Here is a 23,580-nt window from a genome sequence, read left to right as displayed (position 1 = left end):
CCACAGGTCACAGAGCAGAGCAGAGTCTAGAAGCCAGAGTACTGTTAGTGTGTGTGTGTGTTTGTTTGTGTGTGTGTGTGTGTGTGTCTGTGTCTCTGTGTGTGTTTGTGTGACAGTGTGTGGATTAACCCATGGCTAAAGCCATGCGTGTTTACACGCTTATAGACACTGATTTGTTTTGACAAAGGAACTGCCATAACAAAGCCAAGCAAATATAAACAGTGTGTGCAGTGGGAATAAGCTTTAGTGAAACAGCTTCACAGTATCACAGGTGTCTCAAACAGACATCCAACCTTTCATTCACCTTCAAGTGATACATCACTACATTCACACCTGTTCACTACCACAGTGTCAGATCTATGCTGCTTTTATAAGATGTCTATAAATATTTAATATTTAGGAGATAATATTTTGTGTTTTTTATTCAGTTACGCTTCGTGTTACATGGAGGACGCCACTGAATCCATAAATTATGCATGCTATATATCTTTATTCTGTTCTGAAAGAGTTGGATTGTATATGAGAGCAGATGCAGTAACGGGCACTGCTTAATCCTGCTCCATCACTTCCTCCGTGCATACCTTACCCTGCCCTGCCCCTGCTCTCGCTGCTGAATTATTGAAACCAAGACATGAAAGTTAATTTGCTAACTGTCTGTGCTTTAGCTGGCTAAACTCAGCTGAGAGGCTCTTGTCTCTGGAGGCGAGTGAAGGGAAGGAGAGGCTGGATGGGGCAGCCTGGGGCTAAATGTCAGGTGTGTTTCCAGGGGACGAGGCGGTGGGAGAGATCTCCTTGATGTGTGGACATGGAGCAAAGTACTAGTTAGGCCACAAGAGGTTGGGGCCAGTAAAGAAGAGAAGATCAGAAATGGTGTTGTAGGGTGTGTGTGTGTGTTTTTTTTTTTTTTTTTTTAACCTCGGATACAGTTCAGCCAAGCTGGGAAAACTATTGCAAATGATGTTGTAGCTTAAGAGAGGGAGCGTGAGAAACAGACAGCAGATGCACGGCTCGGCTTTGTGGTTATTTCAATGTAAACTAACACACAGGCTTTATAGCATGATATCCCAGTCAACAGTCAAAGTAAAGGTCAGATATTCCTCCTCCCACTCAGACCCATCTCCTGCTTCTCGTCATGGAAGTTGGTACAACACGTTATTGTTAAATCTCATTTGTGGATGTTTTCAGCCGAGGAGGAGGAGAGTGAAATGTGTAGGAGAGGAAATGTGAGATGAGACGTGGACCGTGTGTGGTTGCGGTTTGCCTTGTAAGCATCTCATCTTTTATTCCTGAGTGACATGTGTGACTAGTGCAGGGTTCACAGGGAAGGAATTCAGCTTTACAGTATGCACAGAGGGAAGCGCTGAGGCCCTGACCTTCAGTTTGCCTCTGACACAGCTCTCCTGTACAGTACATCCACCCCCACGTTTCCTTTATCTACCTGGCCTTCCTCGGGCTCTGCTCCATGAGCTCGCAAAAAAGAAAGAAAGAAAAATGTCTCCTCCTCAGCCGAGTTACACTTACTGCTTCTGACAGAGTATAAAAAGGTGTCCCCTGAAGCCTGGATTGAATGAGTGTTTTTAAATAATGCATTGCAGCCAGGGCAGGTGCCCATCGCTAGGGCATAGAGCCCCTCAGATCACACCACACTCTGCCATGAAAATTTCATTGCTGCAGTGCTCATGGGAATCTCTGTTCGATGCTGTACAGTGTGAACAGGGTGTATAGGAGCTGACGCCTGCCACTGGGTATTTCACACTGAAAAAAAAAAAAAGCCTTTGGGGTTTTTTTCCCCCCGTAATGTTTTAAACCAATGGATTCCCCATTTCACCACAACTTCAACACCCCTGAACTGCTCATGCTGATGTTGCAAAAGCACGGACACATGTTTACATCTGAATTACAGTGAGTGATATTTCCAAGTAATAGCTTCACTTAAACGTCAATCAAATATAAGATAGTTAAAGGGATAGTTCAACATTTTGGCAAATTGGCCCATTGCCATAATCCCTATAGTCATAGCAGTAGGTTCGTTACCTTTAATTGTCGGTGTAAGCTATTTTTAGAACGGCGGAGCAGAGTCGTGAGCTGCTCAGGGCTATGCTATGGAGGCTAAGGGAATTTCTTGGTTTCCCTCATCAAACTCATCAAATACACAACCCAACAACCCCAAAACGCTGTCGTAGACAAGTTGTGAGCTGCACAATCACCACGATATGAGATAATAACGGAACGTTATGAGACGGAGCCGTTTTAGAGGTAAATTCATGCAAAACCGCTGATGCGCGTTGCGTTCAGGGACAGTTTTTCAGCAAGCAGACTCTGTATTTACCCTGTATTTACCTCGAAAACGGCTCCGTTTTATAACGTTATTATTATCTCATAGCGTGGTGATTGTGCAGGTCACAACTTGTCCACGAAAGCGTTTTGGAGTTTTGGGATTTTGTATTTGATGAGTTTGATGAGGGAAACCAAGAAATTCCTTTAGCCTCCATAGCGTAGCTCTTAGCAGCCTGCTGCTCCGCTCCACCGTTCTAAAAATAGCTCGCACCGACAAATAAAGTAAACGAACCTACTGCTATGACTATAGCGATTATGGCAATGGGTCAATTTGCCAAAATGTTGAACTATCCCTTTAAGGACAGCAACAAGACTGAAAAACACAGTATTCAGTTAAAATGTATACAAAAGTGGAGAATTGCATTTGGTTGTTTTTTTTTAAATGGCTGGAAAAAAAAGTTCTGACTTTATTGGAACCCAAACTAAGTGAAATAGAGGTGAACAAATCACACAGCAGTTTCATTACACAAATTTTCAGGCAGCAACATGTAATTAAATGTGATAGGCTCGCTCCTAAACACAACACTAATCGGTTTCATTTGATGACACCAGGACAGCCGCTCAATCTGAGATCAATATTAAACATTTACAGCGAGCGCTTTGCTCTGACTAATCCCTCTCCGTACTGGGCTGTCTGACCAGCCCTCCATCATCCTACCACATTGACATACACATTTTTTTAATGGCGTGCCGTGTTTACACTGAGTATCTGAAATAAGTGTTGCTACAGTTGTAACTGATGTAAGAAGGAGAAATACAGGAGTCGATAGCATCTGGTGTCTAGTGCTGGTTGAAACTGGTTTGGACCAGATGTAGCAGATAACGTTGGTTTGGCAGTTTGGTTGATCAGATGCTGCGGTGAAATTCAGCAATATCTTAGAGGAGAGGATGAAGAGTGGAGTCGCTCAACTCTGGCCCGGCTCATTATTGATTCATTCAGTATCATCCTGCATCAACCCAAACATTATAGCTCGGTGTCTGCTCTGACCTTGATGCATGTGATCAGCGTCAATCTCCGTTCACAGGGGCACAGCAGCTCGCCTTCTACTCCTGAAAACACACAGATGCTTCTTTGTGCCGGCAAGAAGGCAAAAGGTTGCTTTTGTCAGTGAGGGGTCTGTGTGCGTCTCTTTGCAGGTTTAGTGTCTGATCATGTGTTCATTATTCAGTTGTAGACACAGAAGACAGAAGAAGACAACATGATTGTCATTAGTTATGTAAGAAGTAGTTGTTTTTCTGAAGGCTGGGCCAGCCTCTGTAGTCCTGATCCCTTCTCGTCTCTCAGGGATGATGAGTGTTACCACAGTAGACGGCCATGACAAGCAACGAGGATGAGTCAGCTATTGAGAGAAAGAATATGAAAAAATATCACACTCTGTGATATAGAGATATGTGATTTTAATTTATCAGACTCAAAACCACCTACAGTCTTTTGTAAATCTGTCCTTTTGCCTCCTCGGAGAAAAAAACGGCCTTTGTTCATGGCTGATCTACACTGAAGTGGTTGAAGGAACAGTTAGATAATAAGATTGATACGTCTCTCTGATCTGTCCATGACATGTGAAGGTGTTGCTGGGAGGCGCTTAGCTTAGCGGAGCATAAAGACAGGAAACCAAGGGAAACGGCTAGCCTGAATCACACCAACACAACTTAAGCTAATGAATAAACACATTAGCTCTTGTTTCCATAATTTTATGTCCAACTTAAGTGTTGAAGGTAGGACATTGTGCTTGACCTGAAATCAGTGACTTCATGGAGAAATGTCATCTTGTTTCCACAACAACCACCTCATGTGAAAACATGAATTTTGGATTCAAAGTGTCACAGTGTCACGCAAACTAAAAAGTTACAATGTGTGTTTTATTCTTGTCACAACTTTAGTAGGAAACCACAGAGAAAATTTTACTTTTTCAAAATCATCTTGTACGCCAAATCAATAATGATTATTGTTATTAATTATTGATAGGCCTGTGTTGTGCTCCCCATGGCCACACAGTTTTAGAGAGCTTTGGTGTGTTTGTGTCAGTGGAGTCAAATCCACTTTTCAGCCTTTCGCTACTTGTAGCAGCAGCTACGTTGTTGTTGTTGTTGTTGTTTTAGCCTGTGGTTGGCCTAAACCATTCTCACCAACACCCCTGCATTTGAACCATATTTGAGTTTTATGGCCCAGTTCCGAGCTAAAATGTGAGTGTTTGTCAGGATGTGAGATTTAACTCTGATGGGACGCTCATGTTGCTCTTCGATGGCTGCTTATGTAAAAGCTTGATGGGCTGATAAAGTGTGTGTTTGTTTAGGAATCTAGGAAATGAATTCCAATTGATCGCCATTTTCATCAAATAAGCATCAACACATGCAACAATAACAGGGATCCAGCAAGCGGTGTGGTCATATCTGAGAGACCAACTTCAGCCACATCAGAGGATATTTTTCGTCTCCTCTGTCCATGTTTCTCTCTCGGTGTCTACACTGTTGTGTTTTCAGCCTGTGTGCCTCAACAGCAGAGTTTTCTAAAACCTCAGGGAAATGGCTGAGTGCCACCAAGACTCTCCAGCTCAGAGCTACAGAGCTTTACATCACACATTTACAACTCCTCCGCAACACATATGATCTTCGTGCTGTAAAAACTTGTTTATCCAAGCGCCATCTCGGATGACACGGTGATGATTTCTGCCAGTTGTGTACATTTGCTGGATTATAGTTAATGGACTACATGAAATGAAACAAAGTGTGGCACATTTAGGGATGAAGAGAGAGTATTTGCTTTTGTATAATTATATATGTTTTGTTGAAATAATCTTTTTAATGAGCAGTGTATTCCACAGTGAAATGACTTTTGGAGCTTATGGGATGTTTTGGGTGTGATCCTCAGCACTGACTCTTCTCCTCCCTCTCTCCTTGTCTCTGTTTTGCAGGTTAGCTTTATATGTGTACGAGTATTTGCTCCATGTCGGCGCACAGAAATCAGCACAGACCTTCCTGTCAGAGGTAAGAAGTTCTTTCAGTTCCTATAGAATGGAAACGGATTCCCTCTCTATTGTATGACCAGGAATGGAATTCACATTAAAGGTTGTTCTGGGTTCAAGCAGCTGTAGAGTAATTGTCCTGCAAGCTGGACTTGAAAAAAACTGTAACACTATTAATGTCAGTGAGCTAAAGCCTGTGTTTTTTTAATGTTCAATGTTCTTTTTACTGTTTATTAATTTGGGACAATGTAAACATGGCATCTGGCTACTTAATTACCTGCCCGTCATTATCAGCTCTATCATAAATAATCATAAAGTCTATATAAGCAGGGCAGTTTGACATATTGTAAGCGTGTTGTTATGGCTTTCAGCAGTGACATTTAGGAAAGGAAGCCGGTCACTGGTAAGTTAAATCGACTGTACCTTTAGTATTTGAAATCATTCCAAACATAACCATTTGTCCCAGGTCTGCTAGACTTATTAGTCTCATATTAGGCCCCTGAACTGTCGAAGAGGTAAGGGCTCTAATGTGTTGCATCCTCTTCCTTAATGGACATCCTTCCCGCTAATGGTCCAGTGTCCAGGCCTTCTCCAGTACAACACCTCTCCTGCCCACTGGCTTCATTCAGCTGCATTTAATAGGAGTGTGCTTCCCAACACTGAGAGAGGGCTTTAATGGCAGCAAGGGCAGGTCTATATCATTCGACTTTAAAGGGATAGTTCACCCAAAATTCAAATTTCTCATTATCTACTCACCCTCATGTCGACTAAGAGCTGTGAGAATTTTCAGAGTCCTCCATGCCTTCTCTGAGTTACGGGGGGGGGGTCCGCGCAGCAGTATTTGTCCTTATAATGGTTGTGAATGGATACCAACATTTTCTTCATCCAAAAAGACACACCAAAAAACATCCAAATACCTCCATACTGTCCCATACCGTCTGTAATGTCCCTCTTGTATTGAAGCCCCAAGATGAGAAATTGCTCCGCCGGTCAGTGCAAACACAGGAAGAGCAGTGAACCGAGACACTGGGAGCTTCTGCTACAAACAAGCTTAAAACATAGACTTATTTAATTTTTTTCGGAACAATTTCTCATGTCGGGGCTTCAATACAAGGGGGACATTACAGACGAGCAGTATGGAGGTATTTGGATGTTTTTTGGTGTGTCTTTTTGGACAAAGAAAGTTGGTATCCATTGACAACCATTATATGGACAAATACTGCTGCACGGACCCCCCCGTAACTCAGAGAAGGAACGGAGGACTCTGAAAATTCTCACAGCTCTTAGTTGACATGAGGGTGAGTAGATAATGAGTGAAATTTGAATTTTGGGTGAACTATCCCTTTAATACTGACTTAGTTTCATCAGGTGAGCTTGGTGTAGCGTCACATACACATGTCCAGGAGTATGTGTCTAGTCTAGACAGTAGTTCAGTTGGTCACCTGTAAAGTTGCAATCACTTTTGGTTACATGAGAAAGTTCAGTTTTCAGTTTGCTCTGAAACCAATGAAGTTCATATTACATAATTTCAGTTTAAGGAGCAGTTTTGTGAAATATACTCACTGAATATACTGCTGAGTTCTGCCCCAATTAATCTTTTTTTTTAAATGTATTTTTAAAGTTACATCTCCCTCAGTTGTGTTGAAAAGGGTTGAATTAGGAAAAAAATAGAATCAGAAACTTGCCCTCGATCACACTCACAGCAACGGATGCATTAATCACATGCAATCAGACAGAAATTGTTTGCCTTTTGCTTATGGTGTGCAGACAGGCGGGCAAGTGGGCACGGCTGCTGGAGGCCTGTGCAGCTGCCAGCAACCAGGAGTGGACATCTAAAATATGAAGCAGAGAGGAGGAGGGTGTGTGTCCCTGTGATGGGGGGGGGGGGGGGGCAGCACAGGGAGATTAAGTGGTAGGGCTGCAGAGAGCCTCACTGATTTCAGAGCCCTTGTGGGTGAATCTTCTCACAGAGATTGAGTGTTATTGGTGAGCTGCTGGAAAGGGGTGAAGTTCTGGGTCGCAGGCAACCAGGGGCGCACACACACACACGCATTGTCACTCACACTAAAACGGCTTCAAATGGGAATTAAAACAACATCTACATCGACAGGGATTAAAACAACATACACACAGACAGTCACACAGTCCATGTCCACAAGGCATGCATGCTAGGACTGCTAAGTCAATTTGACGCCAGTCGTCTCAGATGTTGCGCCTGCAACAGTATATTGCTTTATGATTTAGTTTATTTCAACCGCGGCATTGTTTTTATTTAGTTGTCTTGTACAGTCAGAGTCAGTGTATTAGGATTAGAGCGACTGTTAAGGGTACATCTGAGCAAACATTGGAGCTTGACCTTTGACCTTCCCCCACTTCATATGCCTCTAGCTGTGGGCTTTAAAGTGTTGAGGGATTTCAGACAGGAACGCAGTGCATGGAGTGCTTCTTGGGTGTTGCAGAAAAGTGTATCCCTCAGGTGCTCTTCAGTTGGGGAGATCCATAAAGAGTTGCAGACAGAAAACCGAGGCACTCGTGAGGGTACGACCAATTAAAATGCCTTTATTGGTACATGGCTAATCTATTAAAAGCGAGTCAACGCGTTTCAGCCAAACTGGCCTTCGTCAGGACAAAAGTGAAATGTTTGTCAGTCTCAGTTCACAGTTAAGTAGGTAATTGCAGACAGCTGCTCAGTGTGAGCAGGTAGGAGGTCACATGACCTGAACAGCAAGACCTGCCAATGACAAGCAGACTCTGTACAAAAAGAAAGAAATAATAAAATCACAGAATCAATAAATCAGCATTGCACAGGAGTATTTTGAGTCTATCTCCTCCCCTGATAGAGTCTTTAATATGTTCTATGCCTGATATCTTTAAAGAGTCGCAACTACCATGACTTACATCTTTGTAATGGACAGCCATGGGGTACTGTGGGTTACTAGTTCTAATGGCATGCTTATGTTCTGCCAATCTTGCCTTCAATTTACGCTTTGTTCTCCCAATGTAGAAGACAGAGTTACACACACATTACAGACTTGAGTGCCCCTGTGGACGCTTCTACATTGGGAGAACAAAGCGTAAATTGAAGGTACTCCTGCAAAGAGAGTCATTCTGGATTTATACATTAAAGGCCACTCAGTATCCAGGGTTGAATGGAGAACTCGATTTTTCTCCTTTTCTGTGAGTGTATTTTGTGACTATTGGTGTGTTTTGTTGTCCTTTAAGATTGACTCTGATGACGGCTCCTCAGTCTCTTATTAGGCTCAATATTTATATTGTATGCATTTCTGATTTGTTTAATTGATTATGTAATGTGCAATGCTGATTTATTGATTCTGTGATTTTATTATTTCTTTCTTTTTGTACAGAGTCTGCTTGTCATTGGCAGGTCTTGCTGTTCAGGTCATGTGACCTCCTACCTGCTCACACTGAGCAGCTGTCTGCAATTACCTACTTAACTGTGAACTGAGACTGACAAACATTTCACTTTTGTCCTGACGAAGGCCAGTTTGGCTGAAACGCGTTGACTCGCTTTTAATAGATTAGCCATGTACCAATAAAGGCATTTTAATTGGTCGTACCCTCACGAGTGCCTCGGTTTTCTGTCTGCAACTCTGTTGAGGGATTTCTCCTGAGTATTTGAAGAAAGGTCGCCAACAGACTGATTTGTTGTACTCATCTACATCATTCATCATCCAACGACTCGCTCACTGTTCTCCAGCTCTTCTTGAAGTACACAAGACATGATCACCCTCTCCTTGCTTTGATTCTTCCCTCCTCTTTCCCTTTCCTTTATACATTGATCACCCCGTTTTTCCTCCTTTCCCTCTCTGTGTCCTCTGTTCAACCCCCTCACTACTTAGTGCCTTCTTATTTCCTCCTATTTCCTCCTGCCACTCTCTTCTCACCATAGTAAACAGGAGTGTAGTGACAATGAGTGAGTCCACCCATAAAAAACACAAGTCTCTGGGAAAACAGCTTATGACCCATACTTTTATTTTTAGGTGACCTTTAGTGATCTGATGGATGGATGGATGGATAGATAGAATAGCTAGCATTGTTTCTTTTACCCATGATCCTCCCTAAACTGCTTTTGTTTACCATTGTTACCATGATAACAGTATTTGTCATTAAGAAAAGAAATGTGGACAGTTAATAAAACAAAAAAAACACAGAGTTGTAAGCTACCTCCGAATGCACAGGACACAAGTAGAAATGCAGTAAAAACAAATAAAATGCAAATAAATAAAAACAGTACTCCTTTTGAAAGTTGAAAACTCCAGAAAAAAATAAAGCAAATATTTATGACAAATGGTCTCAAGGCTAATGGTGGGAGTAGTGTCAATGCATTCAATAATGTCTGAAATCAGCAATAGGTAAATGGTCCCATTAACTGATGTTGTGTTAAACATTGTTTTGTAGGTATTTCATATATTTCAGGTGTTTTTCCTAATCGAGCATCTGTGTGGTTAAAGGAGTGAAGATGCTTTCTTGAGCAGGAGTGCGTTCAGTGCTCTCAGCCTCTATACATCACATTCTGTGTCTTCACAAAAATACAAATACACACACACTTACAGACAAAAACATGCACAAATGTTTCAGTGGATAAGGGATTTCCATCCTCATAGGTATAGTGAAGGCACACACACACACACACACACACACACACACACACACACACACCTGCTCATCTAATGAGAGCGCTATCACCTGGACTCTCCTGCCTCAATTAGCCTCTGTTCCTCCTTCAGTTAGAAGCGCGCACACACACGAACACACACACTCAGGTTTATAGTATACACACAATACACTTCTGTCCCCAGGAGGACTTGCCACTCTATGCTCTCTTGCACAGTGCAGTGCTCAGCTCTTTAGCAGCATTAAATCAACAGGCCCACACCCACATATGGCACATCACATCACTATAAACTGCACTGGGGAAATCTATAGAATAGAGCCTTTATAGAAATCCGAGGCTTGGATCTGTTTAATATATATATTTGGATAAAATAGAGAATTTTTGCTGCTCTCATGTTGTCCTCAAAGACACTGGTGAATCATCGTCACTCAGACTGTATGCACTGCGAGTGTGTGTGCGTGTTTGTGTGCCAAGTCACGGCAGTAGGAGTGTGTGAAGCAGGTAGCGGGTCTGTTATCTCTCACTGGATCTTATCTCAGTGTCCAGATACAGGCAGGAGCTCTGCTGGGTTGTGAGGGCAGTGGAGAGGGCTGCTGCTTCAAGACAGTCACAGTGTCTCATCCGCAAACTTCGCACCGCACCTCACTTCGCTGCACTGCCCCTCAGACTATTTTTCTGTCCACCATTTCTCTGTCTGTCTAAAGCTGGGAGGACAGTTGAGCAAAATGATTACATTATGCATAAAACATGCCGCAGTGTCTAATTTTTCATTTCCCTGTCCGTCTTCCCCGTCTTCTCCCCCTGCAACCCTCTCACTCAACCCCATCTCTGTCTCTCAGATCCGATGGGAGAAGAACATCACACTTGGGGAACCTCCAGGATTTTTACACTCATGGTGGTGGTATGTATATATTGAAGTTCTCTCTTTATTTGACCACACACACATTGTTTTTTCAACAGCTCACATTCATACAGCAGAAGGACTCTTGATGGTCTGAAAGAATGTGCAGGGGTGGAGAAGGACAGTAATTGCAGGGAATGCTAAGTGCATCATCTCACACATGTTTAAGTGCTGTACTTCTGGCATCCCTCTGATTGACAAGTGAGCTAACTTCCTCTGCTCTGTTATTGAAATTGAACGCTTAAAAAACAGCTCACATTGAAGCACGCACCGTCCAAAGTCAAAGTCAGAGACAGATTCGGTGTCACTGGAGTTTTAAAAGATAGGCACTGTGGGCTGCCCCCCCTGGACAAAAATGGGACAACTATGTCCTCCTCGGCACAGGAGGAATCAGGGGGAAGTGGATAGGAGGTATAACGTTGTCATGCATTCAATAGGGTTCAGATTGATCCCCCATTTTTTAGCCTGTATTGGCAAATTGGCATCATTTAAAGTTTGCCAAATTAACTGTTAATAGTTGCTGTTTGTCCTGCACCCATGGGTGCACAGGCATCTATCACCTGGTTACTTTGATACCCAACAAAACTTAGAAATGTTAAAGGGACAACGAGGAGTTTCTATTTGGTTATAAAAAAGTCTCACGTTAATGTGGATGAATCTACGTTACCCACACTTGTTAACTCATTGAGTGCCAGACCTTTTATAAAATGGTTAGTGCCAGGTGCCAGCGTTTTGGGGCATTCTGAGTAATATGTCAAGACCCAGAGAGTATTTTGTACTATGACTCTGAAAACACCAAACAGCTCAAAGGAAAGAGGAGACTCTCTATATAACTAGGGAAAAAAAAAAAACCATTTGTTTGTACCTTGTTCCATTCTTGATTTATCTTAAGTTGAATAGAGCCTGGTTGCACCAAAAAGACCACTTTTTTTCTAGAAAGCTGAGAAAAATGCATTTTTGTGAAAGAGAGTCTCTCAAGAAAAACAGTGATTTATCCGTTTTAATTTTGGCTTCAAAAATATGTAAGACGTCTGAAAATTTCATTTCACATGTTCTTTTCACCCCCCCCCCCAAAAAAAAAGACTAAACAAAAAACATAACAACAACAACAACAACAACAACAAAAAATACAACAAGTACGAGCGGTTGCTACCCCCTCAGCCTGTCCTACGCCCCCCTCCCCCTCCCCCTCCCCTCCACCCCCTCCCCTCCCCTCTCCTCCTTCTCCTCCTGCTGCTGCATCGTCTCTGAAGGAGGGAGACGTCATGGCGTCTTCAGCCTCTCTGCTGGACGCGGCCGCGGCAGCGACGCACCGCGCTGATCTCTCGGTTCGTCGTCACGACGTCGGTTAGACAGCAACTGGTGAAACTGACTCCGCGATCCGCTTTCGCTTCGGCATTTTGGTGCTGATCATCTAGATGAGTTTACCTTTCCTGTCTCCTCCGATCACTTCATGCTGGAGCTATGCTAATAGCATCCGTGGCTAAGCTTTCCTCCAGCTCCACGTTACACTTGTTCCAGGCTCTGCCCGTCGTTTTTCTCTAGAAATAGAAACTTTTCCCAACTTTTTTATCTCTGTACCGATCGCGCTCGTCTTCTCCTTCCTCTTCACTTTTTGCTCTGATCTGCAGTCTTCTTCGTTCTACACGTCCCAGAAGCCCCAAAATTACTCACAGTGTGCGCGAGAGCGTCCCCATTTACCAGCCGCAGAAAACTGCATTTGACGTCTATGGACGTCAATGGCACTCAAGCGTTGGATTTTGATTGACGTCCATAGACGTCAATGGCACTCAATGAGTTAATGGGCCCATTTTCGATAAATATATCGTTTTGTCTCTATCGTTATTTTGTTATTATTAGTGGTGGTGGAAATGCTGGTCGAGCCGACCAGCGTTTCTTTACTTTCGGTTTCACGGCGAGTCATGAGAATAACGCCGCAGAATCGCCGTTTATGGTGGGAACTACGACGGTATGTGATCGTCTTTGAACCTCTGACTTTAATTCTTGATGAATGAAAACATGAGTCTGTCTTGCGCCGGTCAAAGAATTTCACGGTGCGCGGAGGCTCATAAATGTAGTGTGAAAACACTTCGCTTTTCCAAAACTCCTCGTTGTCCCTTTAAGTTCTGTGGTTATAACTGGACTCGTTTTTCTATGATTTTTAATGGGGTTTATGTGGATTTATTTGTGTTGGACAGCAGAGATGGTGATAGATACTGACCCTTGGAAAGTGTAAGTCATAGTGAATCTAAAATTATCTCCATGCATCATGTCTGTGTGTTCAGATTTGACTGATGTTAAGGAGTGACATTTTTGAATTATGGTTTTTACTGTAATTTAACTGCAGTTTGAAACGTCTGCTCCATTGCAAAGTTTTTGAGACCGTTTCAACTTGATGCTCCATTTAGCAGAACAAGACTCTGACGTGGTTTGTCCCTCTTTTCTTTTAGCTTCTTTAAACAAATCTGTCAGATCTGTTAATGCTAGATAAATAGAGAACAATGTTTTCTATCTCGCTGCAAGAACGGGGTCAGTGGGCTTACGGCCTGACACGTACGCTGTTTTCCTCCTCATCTGAATGAGAGGGAATGGAAACACCCAAATGTGAGATTCCCCTTCTCTAGTTGTCAGGCCAAGAGCTAGGAAATCAAACTTTGTGTCAAGGAGGGGAGCAGACATACAGTGAGGAGGAAGCTGGGCAGCTGGAAGGATTGCAGACAAACAGACACGCAGGGAGGTTGAGAGGCTGAATCCTCAGCAAGGCAGCACGAGAGGCCAAGAGAGCCGGGATAAGAGGTTTGACAGGGCCCGCTTTGTTTGTCATTCATGCTATCCTGCTCATCCCCAAAGCCCCCTGGCCGGCCGGCCCTGTGTAATAAACCCGGACATGCGGCTTCATTCATTCATCCTCTCTGGCCCCAGAGTGTGTTGTAATTGTGCCGCCTGTTGACACGGTTCATAATGGTCCTTAAAGAGCCTGGCTTCTCTCAACCTGACAGCTCTGTATTGGACAGCTACCAGTAATACTGACAGAATGACATACACAAACATACAGCACAGTGTAAGTTTGCTCTCGCCTCTGCCTGAACCAATAAGAGAGCTCAGGGAGACTGGCCCTGTGTGTGTGTGTTTATGTCATTGTGTGTGTGTGTGTGTGTGTGTGTGTGTGTGTGTGTGAGAGAGAGTGGGATAGTGAAAGGGAAACTGTACTACTTTCTGACTGTATTGATATATTTCAGTAGAGTGTGGGAGATGACCTTGTGTGTGTGTGTGTGTGTGTGTGTGTGTGTGTGTGTGTGTGTGTGTGTGTGTGTGTGTGTGTGTGTGTGTGTGTGTGTGTGTGTGTGTGTGTGTGTTCATGTGTGTGTGTGTGTGTGTGTGTGTGTGTGTGTGTGAATGCCAGAGAGCAGTTGGAGAGTAGGCTGATGATTAGCCAGACTGAGCGGGGCAGGGCTCCGGTTCAGTATGACCTAGCTGAGGGGCGTCTGTCTGGGCCACGCAGCACGTGGACATGGAGACTCACTGGGGGTGGGGTCCCCCCGTACCCCGCCCCCCCCCACCTTCAACCTCCAGCCTCCCCCAAAACAAAAGCTCCAGATGGTAGGAAAGCCACCAACCTCCCTCATCCCTCACCCTTCACTCCCCCCTCCCTCAACCTTTGTCTGAGGCCTGTCCCTTTGTTTGCGGAAGAGAGACCCCCAAACGGATTAACTCTTTGCATTCCTGCCTCTTTTGTGTTAAACAGCCAAATCTAAGACCCCGACCCCACCGCCACCCCGGCACCGCTGCCGTGGTCCTCCTCGCTGGGGTTTTCTTCCCTCCACTCTCTGCCTCTGTGGCAGTTTCCTGTAGGACAGCGTTGGTAGGTGGAGGGGTGTGTGTGTGTGTGTTCAGAATAAGACCATGGCTGTAAGAGGGGGAGGGGGAGGAAGAGGGAGGCTGGTGGTGGGGGTCACTCATCCACATCTGTTGTTATGGGTGGAAGGATAAAGAAAAGGCTCAGCGAGGGCTGCAGGTGTTGATTGTGTCATTAGCTCCCTCTCTATTGGCTGCTGCTAGTTGTCTCCTCCTTATCCCCAAATCGATTGCTTTAACCAGTTTTCACTGGATGGCCGCTGAATCCTCAATACACACCCCCCACCCAGCCAACACAGAAAACATTAACACACACAAAAACCTCAGCACAACAACAGTATGTAGAGGGATCCACTGTGTGATAGCCTCTGGCTGAAATTCTTGTTTGTGAGGGGCAGAGAAAACAGAGAGAGTGCAGCCAACCTCTGGACTGCTCTTTCTAAACACAGGTACCAGACGATTCACTCCACTCTTCTCCTTCTCTTCTTTCCTTATGTCTTCACCTCCGTTCATTCAGATTGTAAATACAAGCAGCTGATTCAGAAAAACCATTCACATCCGTGCTCTAATTCTAATTCAGAGTTGGAGACATTGGGAATTTCTGACAGCTCTGATATTTCACACTCAGTAAAAGGAAGTGTGGTGTAAAAGGAAGTGTGGCAAAATGGCTGGAAAGTCTCCATCAGCCGCATCTAAATTTAATCCAGCAATTTATACAAACACTGTCTAATCGGCTGATTTAAAAGGAGCCATGCACTGTTTGCATAATCGTTTCAGTTGCTAAATTACAAATAGCCCATTTGCAGGGATAGCAGGGGGGGAAGCCATCTTGGAATAATACAGGGGGCTTTTGTGTTTCCTGAATGCACCGTATCCAAGTGTCGCTGGTGCAGAGCTCCGCTGCAACAAACACCTTGAAGCGGTTTAAGGTTGAGGTTGGAAGAGATAGAGCTTGGTTACACCACCAGTCCAAGCTGCGAAATTTAGGACTTAAGCCAGGGACACACCGAGCCGACCGTCGGGCGTCTGGCCTCGTCGGACGGCGTCGGAAGCTCGTCTGTTTGGTGTGTTCCTCTCCGTCGGGGAGCCTCGGGTCTTGTCGGGTCTCGTCGGGGCCGATTGAACATGCTCAGTCGGGACTCGTCGGCCGTCGGGAGAGTAGACTCGTCGGGTACTCTGATTGGCTGTGTGCTAGCTATGGCGATTCTGATTGGCGGTGCCCTAAGCGAATCAGCGCGGTGTGTGGGAGGGACGGAAGTGACCACAGTAAACAAACGGTGTCCTAGCCTGTCCTACAGTAAAAATGGTATATAAAATAAAAAGAGGAGTCAAGCAATATATTAAGCGGCAATATATATATATTTAAACATCAAAGATGTTCAATCAAACCCACATAGTTTGAAACAACGTTCAAAACACACACAGCTCACAACTAAGCATATAAAGCCCGCTAGCTTAATGCTAACATGTAATGTAAAACACCATAGACGGGCTAACAGAAATTAGCATCGGCTATCGCCAATTCGCGGCAACCGAGCCACAGCAGTAAGCTGCTAAAAACTGTTTTAATTTCGGCTTTAGCGCTGTTACAATGTGGCTGGTTAAATTGTTTTGGGGAGATTAATGTTGTCTCATTGATGAAATTAACTGTGGCAGTGGCATTAGTTTGTTTGAATGAACAGTGAGCAGAGCTGCCCCTGGTCTGTATTGGTCTGTATTTCTATGGGGGAGTCCTCGCCACTCAGTCGCTCTGGTCGGCAGTCGGGGCAGTGTGTTTCACTTTTTCCTTTCTCCCGACGAGAGGCGACAGACTCGTCGGCCAAAGCCGTCGGCGTCGGGACGCGTCGGGAAGCGTTGCAGCGGTGTGTCAGGGGCTTTAGATCAGTTCAGGTCAGTGCACCTGAGTAAACCCACGCAGAGCTTTCAGCCCAATGATTTTGCAGCGTTAACTGAAAAGTGTACACGCTGATGTTTGAGGGAAAAGACACATGGAGAGTCAAAAATAGGAGAAGCTGTGTCGCACTTTGCAATTTTATACAACCTTTGCTCCACAGAAGAGATGTGGTACAGTTTACAAACAAGTCATGAGAAATGACCCATGTTAAAGGGATAGTAGCATTTAAAGTGGGGTTGTATGATCTACAAATAGCCCCTAAGTACTTTAATTGCAGTAGAAGACAACTGCTGATCGGCGGGCGCTAACCCTGGGCGGAGGGATACGTGAGTTGGTTAGGTCCAAATAAAAACTGCGTTTTTCCTGCACTTTGAGGGGCTGGAAAAAATTATATTATAGCGAACAATGGAACTGTGTATTTTTTTTCAGGTAAAACCTCTTTTAGGCCGCGAAAATAGGCCGTTTCTTTGGGTCTGTTCACAACACTGTATGTTGTAAATCTCTGGGCAGGGCTATTATGGGCTGGCGTTGCTAACGGGAGGAGTGCAGAGAGTCTTCTACTGCAATTAAAGTACTTAGGGGCTATTTGTAGATCATACAACCCCACTTTAAAAAAATGCTACTATCCCTTTAACTTGCTGCACCGATTTCATCTGTGACCTTATTGAACTTTTTCGATCAGACAGTCTGTCTCCTCCTCCACCTGTCTGACAACATCCACGCATCTTCATTTTTTTTTTGTTTGCTTCCTCTTAAGCCGTTAATCTTCTTGCAGTGACAGTTGCTGTATTTATTAGCCACAGTCCAAAGGGAGTGTTGCTGATTTACATGGCACTGAGATGTTGTTTCCTCCCGCTCTCTGAACGCACTGCTGCTACCAGGAGAATAGCTGCTACTTGAGTCAAGGTAATAAAGACAACTGGAAGGGTTGTGTTTCTCCGCCTCCTCCTTTGATTGCACCATTTTGTCCCATTAAAGGGATAGTTCAACATTTTGGCAAATTGGCCCATTGCCATAATCGCTATAGTCATAGCAGTAGGTTCATTACCTTTAATTGTAGGTGTAAGCTATTTTCAGTACGGCGGAGCGCAGCAGCTGGCTGCTCAGAGCTACGCTATGGAGGCTAACGGAATTTCTTGGTTTCCCTCATCAAACTCATCAAATTCAACATCCCAAAACTCCACAGCGCTTTTGTAGACAAGTTGTGACCTGCACAACCACCACGCTATGAGATAATGACGGAACGATACGAAACGGAGCCGTTTTCGAGGTAAATACAGGGTAAATACGGAGACTGCTTGCTGAAAAACTGTCCCTGAACGCAACGCGCATCAGCGGTTTTGTATGAATTTACCTCGAAAACGGCTCCCTTTTCGTATCGTTCCGTCATTATCTCATAGCGTGGTGGTTGTGCAGGTCACAACTTGTCTACAAAAGCGCTGTGGAGTTTTGGGATGTTGAATTTGATGAGTTTGATGAGGGAAACCAAGAAATTCCGTTAGCCTCCATAGCGTAGCTCTGAGCAGCCAGCTGCTGCGCTCCGCCGTACTGAAAATAGCTTACACCTACAATTAAAGGTAATGAACCTACTGCTATGACTATAGCGATTATGGCAATGGGCCAATTTGCCAAAATGTTGAACTATCCCTTTAAGAAGAGTCTGTTCTGATAAGAGGAGGAGACGGCGCAGTTGGCTCTCTGTAACTTTATTTTTTGGACACTGGTTCTCTCAGTTATGCTCTGTCAGCCTCCTTATCTCAGCGTGTCTCCATCTCTGTCTTAATTTCTTTTTCTGCTGTCTTCTGACTGGCTCAGCGGATGGTTAGATGGTTGGCCAAAGACATGCAGAGGATTATCATGTAGACCTGCCACCAGCAGCCTGTCTTTCTCTGTCTTTGTTTACACTTCTCATTATAATGGAAAAGCACATTGTAACCACTGGCTTTGTCAGACCACAGTTAATTGCAAATAATTATCGTGATGGCATTTCATTTTAGTAATTGTCTTCTTCTGGACGGCTGGACGCTAATCCCTTCCTCCTCTGTTCTGGATACAAAGTGTGTGTGTGCTGAGAGTGCCAGCTTGTTTTTTTTTTTTTTAGCCTTGTTTCTCATTTGAATGAATAAAAAAGGACTTTGCATGACTCCAAACTGCAATTTAAATCTCTCCTGTGACCCTTCAAAGTAAGAGCAGTTAAAAGTTTCCCTCTTCACAGAGTTGTGTGCCTCAAATACCGCCAGTTACTGCCCATAATACCATAAAGAGCTTCTCATGATGAGATAATTAGATTGAAATGATTAGATAATTGGATAGAAAATTTACTATTACAAGGGTGTGCAGAGTACAAGATTTCTTGTAGATTGCTGGTGCTAATTAACTGTGAATGTTGACTTCCCAGATCATTTCTAAAGATTAATGTCTGTGAAAAGGAAGCGACAACAGGAAGCCACAACGACTACGACACGGGCTTTCCCCCCTAAATGTGGGTGGGACTGTCAACAATGGACACATTCAGTCCTAGCAATACGTGAGATGGCACAGTAGAAGAGATTTTTCTCACCTGACTGCACCCTGACCCTGGAAATTTACTTTTCAGAGAAGCTGTTTTTAATTAGGAGAGTACAGGAGTAATTTGGCTTGCCATTATAACACCTCTTCTCACCTAATGGCCCCTTTCATCTCCTTTTCTTCCCGTTCTAACTCTACACATAAAAAAAAAACCTTCCCTATGTCAGCCACCTTAGAATATTATCAGAATAATGAAAAGTCTTGGTTCCTATGTTTAGTCCCGCCCACCAGCGATCCAGCCTCAGATTATGCAGAGAGACACTGAATGAGATTTCCCTGCATGGCTCAGACAGACGCAGGTCAGCTGTTCAAATCGCAATATATTCCAGACGCACAGGCTAGGAGATGTTAGATCACCTTGCCCCTATACCTCTGTGCCTCTACCTGCTTGTGTCTTTTCGGTAACAAACTGTAACCTGCGTCCCGTTTCATTTCCCTGAGAGATGATTGAATTTGTGATGGCCGCGCCTCCTTCTCCTCTGGCAGAGCAGCAATCTCTTTAACACCAACCGATAGATATGATAATGTACACTGGCTTCATTGTCAAGTGACAGAAGGGCAGCACAACATGCACACACACCATATGTGTTCACCACCATCTTTGCACAAGTCCCTCTCTGTTCCCTCTGCCCCCTCCGTGTCTAGAGGGGACCCCTGTGCTCGCTGAATGCCTCAGGGCACCAACTCTGTCTTTTAATCTTTAAATACTTTAATAACACGTTTCTATGTGCTTTGAGAGGTTTGGTACGTCGACTCGTGCCACAGGGTTGAAATGTATTGTTCTTTTTTATTTTTAGGACACCTATTGTTGCACTCTTGTCTTGTTTTGTTTGCCCTCAAATAACAAAAATCTAAAGGACACAAGGGAGAGTGTAGATCAGTGATCAACAGTGGTTTTGTAATAACCGTATTTAGGAGATAATAACACTAACCCATGAAAATCAAACATCATTTACGGTTGGAAGTGACCAACATGTGACAGGGTGCCGCTGAGCGATTCTCTGACAGTTCTGGGCAATCAGCTAATATTTTCTGCTCCATTTCGCAGTATGTCATATCAAGTGTCATGGCTGTTCCTAACATCAGCACAAAGAATGCATGTGGCGGTTTATTTGCACCTTTATTTATTTTATTTGCAAAAATGTCCTCTGATGAGTTCAGCAGTACAGTATATAATACAACATATACATTTATACACTCACCCATTTATTCACTGTCCATGAAATCAATAACTTGAGGAAGGAGAACTCTTTAATGTGGACTGGCTGACCAGGTACTTAATTTCAGCGCAGTAATTAAGGATCCATTTGGAGTGAGACCTGGTGGCTCCTGCTGCCCTGGAGGAGTGGGGATTGGTCTAATTAACCAATATGAGTATGGCTGATTGGGCAGTAAGTAACATAATCACAGCTGATTGGACAATAACCTGCAGGTCAGCAGGGCAGACTGCGAGGAACATTTGGAGACTGGTCCTTCCTGGATGAAAGCGTAGCAGAGCTGAGCTGCATGCAGGCTTCAGGCTGGACTGAGGAGTTGTGGTGCCAAAGTGGAGTCTGACTGTAGAGGCTTCAGTTTACAAGGCTTTTTAATAAGGCTATCAAACCTCAAATCCTCTGTGAATGCTGCCCAAAATGTGTCTTTATTGTTGAGTGTTAAAAACAGGGGAGCTGCATTACAGAGTTGATTAATCAATTAGCTGATCAACAGCAATTTAGTTATGTCCACTTTTAAAGGGATAGTTCACCCAAAATTCAAATTTCACTCATTATCTACTCACCCTCATGTGGACTAAGAGCTGTGAGAATTTTCAGCGTCCTCTGTTCCTTCTCTGAGTTACGGGGGGGTCCGCGCAGCAGTATTTGTCCATATAATGGTTGTCAATGGATACCAACTTTCTTCGTCCAAAAAGACACACCAAAAAACATCCAAATCCCTCCATAGTGCTTGTCTGTAATGTCCCTCTTGTATTGAAGCCCCGACATGAGAAATTGTTCAGAAAAAAATTAAATAAGTCTATATTTCAAGCTTGTTTTGTAGCGGAAGCTCCCAGTGTCTCAGTTCACTGCTCTTCCTGTGTCAGTGCAAATCTCGCGTGATTTGCACTGACCGGCGGAACAATTTCTCATGTCGGGGCTTCAATACAAGAGGGACATTACAGACGAGCAGTATGGAGGTATTTGGATGTTTTTTGGTGTGTCTTTTTGGATGAAGAAAGTTGGTATCCATTGACAACCATTATATGGACAAATACTGCTGCGTGGACCCCCCCGTAACTCAGAGAAGGAACGGAGGACTCTGAAAATTCTCACAGCTCTTAGTTGACATGAGGGTGAGTAGATAATGAGTGAAATTTGGGTGAACTATCCTTTTAAGCAATAGCAAAAAGCAATTGTCTTTTTTTTTTTGTCCTCTATGATGATCAAGTAATGTTGTTGCACTTAGATGGTTGGTCAGACAAGAACAAGCAGATGAAATATGTGAACTGTGTGTGTTTACAACCAGTGCATTGAAAGTTAACATCAAATGTATTGAAGTCTGGTCTTCTTGGTTTATGTGGTTTTTTTTGTATCAGATATTCTCTGATTTATACCTTGGCTGTTATGGCATTTTAGATTCACACATGTTCATATTCAATTGATAGTTTAAAATCGTATGTTATTCTCTGCAGACTCTACTTCAAACTGTTACATTTTGACGGAGGTCTTTTATGGCTTCTGATGTCAAGCAGTTGTTAAACTGCTGCTGTCACAGTTGTACTTGTGATTTGATTAATAAAAAATGATGAATAATGTCTGATCGCTGACTTTAGTTTTTCATGATTCTTCATCTCCATTATTACATAAAAAGTGCATTTGCAAAAGCTTTGTAATCCCCAGTTTTGACAAGTGAACAGAAAAAATGTGTTTCTAATGCTCAAACGACAATATTAAAAGCTATGATTTCAGTATTGTATCACATCTATACCACCCCTGTTACATTTCTAACATTACCTGCTTCAGCAGTCAGTGAGGATTTGTTGTGCCTCCATCCGATCACTTTGACAACATGAACTCAAAACTTGTTTCCATTAGAGATTTGCAACCATATCCACAACAGAAACACAAGAAGCAGGAACAGTGTATGTGTTTGGATCACCCAGGAAAGTGTCTAACTACTGTCGCTCTCTTGCCTTGTGTGCACAGTGTATTCTGGGATCTGTACTGCGCTGCCCCGGACCGGAGGGAGACATGCGAACATTCCAGTGAGGCCAAGGCTTTCCATGACTATGTGAGTGAACTTAACCAACCCGAGGGGCACAAATATACACACAACAACCACTTGGATGCACACGTTCACACATGGTTGTGAGATGAGCGAGTGTGCAGAGTGTGTATCAGAGAAACTATTCTGACTGTGATAATGCTGCTGGTTCTTGTTTTGACATGTTTCTTCCCGTTTGCTGTGTCTGCTGTGTCTGCAGCACCCTCTGCTCTGGATGGGACAGACTCTGAGTCAGACAGCTGAAATAGGCTGCTTTTAAAAAATGCACCATCTACGAACACCAATTATATATTTCATGGGAAAGCCCTCCGACTCCCATCTTTGAATTTTTAAAGTCTTGCAGAGGTCTTCGTGGCATTCTGCCCCATTTCACACGTTTCACCTTGATTAGTTATCTAACATGGGCGACACAACGCTGCGTAGCTCAGCTGCTGGATGCACTTCCTCAACTGCTGACCTCTGACCCCTCAGGGCTTAGCCTAACTGACAGCCTGAGGTGAAAGGTCTCAGCACTGCCGGGCTATTTATTGGTCCACTCACTGTTTCAGGAAAGGTCAAAGCACATAAAGCAGCTGGCTGATCACAAGAGAGCATTAACACGCACATTCACACACAATACATATATACACAGGACACATTTAGAGCTGGACGGCGCTTTGCTAGGTGTGGCTGCAGGGGCTGGACAGGGTGATGAAAGGTCAGAGTCTACAGCCCTCTTGACCCTCTCATCTTCTGGAGAGTAGGAGCAGTCGATCAGTAACCTATCAACCACACACACACACACACACACACACACAATTTTGAAGAGCTGGTCGATGTGTGCGTGGAGCTGTGGTTGGTCCGGCTCTCATTATTACAAATGACCATTTTGCTGTGATTGTCGCCTTTTATTCATGGATGTCTCCCTTTTTTTGACTTGTCCTCACTACATCACATGATGTGCATCATGTTGCCCGAGACGTGTCTGAATAGGGATTACATGGGCATGAATTACGATGATGACTGGACAGGAAGCTTCATTATGGCTACCGCTCGGCAGAAGTGAAACCTGAAATGGATTAGACTTGCTATTCTTACCATACGTATTTCATTCAGGCTGTATTAGCCTGTATCCACTCGCCCGTTCAGTTGAACTCTCTTATGAGGTTTGACAGTAAAAGTGTGA

General features: G+C 43.9%; 1 protein-coding gene across 2 annotated transcripts in view; it reads left to right on the top strand.

Annotated features, from left to right (window-relative positions):
• Window positions 1-23,580, top strand: part of ssbp4 (single stranded DNA binding protein 4) — a 95,225-nt gene that overhangs the window by 5,249 nt on the left and 66,396 nt on the right. For both annotated transcript variants that reach the window (XM_085774076.1, XM_085774075.1), the window contains exons 2-4: window positions 5,250-5,322; window positions 10,776-10,837; window positions 22,337-22,421. In XM_085774076.1, coding sequence (XP_085630202.1) covers window positions 5,250-5,322; window positions 10,776-10,837; window positions 22,337-22,421 — 220 coding nt within the window. The remainder of the gene's footprint in view (window positions 1-5,249; window positions 5,323-10,775; window positions 10,838-22,336; window positions 22,422-23,580) is intronic.

This window comes from Trachurus japonicus, chromosome 4 (assembly GCF_045865225.1).
Source record: "Trachurus japonicus isolate A0001 chromosome 4, Traja_1.0".
NCBI classification, from domain to species: Eukaryota; Metazoa; Chordata; class Actinopteri; order Carangiformes; family Carangidae; genus Trachurus; species Trachurus japonicus.
The sequence above is the reverse complement of the archived record's forward strand: the minus strand, read 5'-3'. Positions and strand labels throughout refer to the sequence as shown.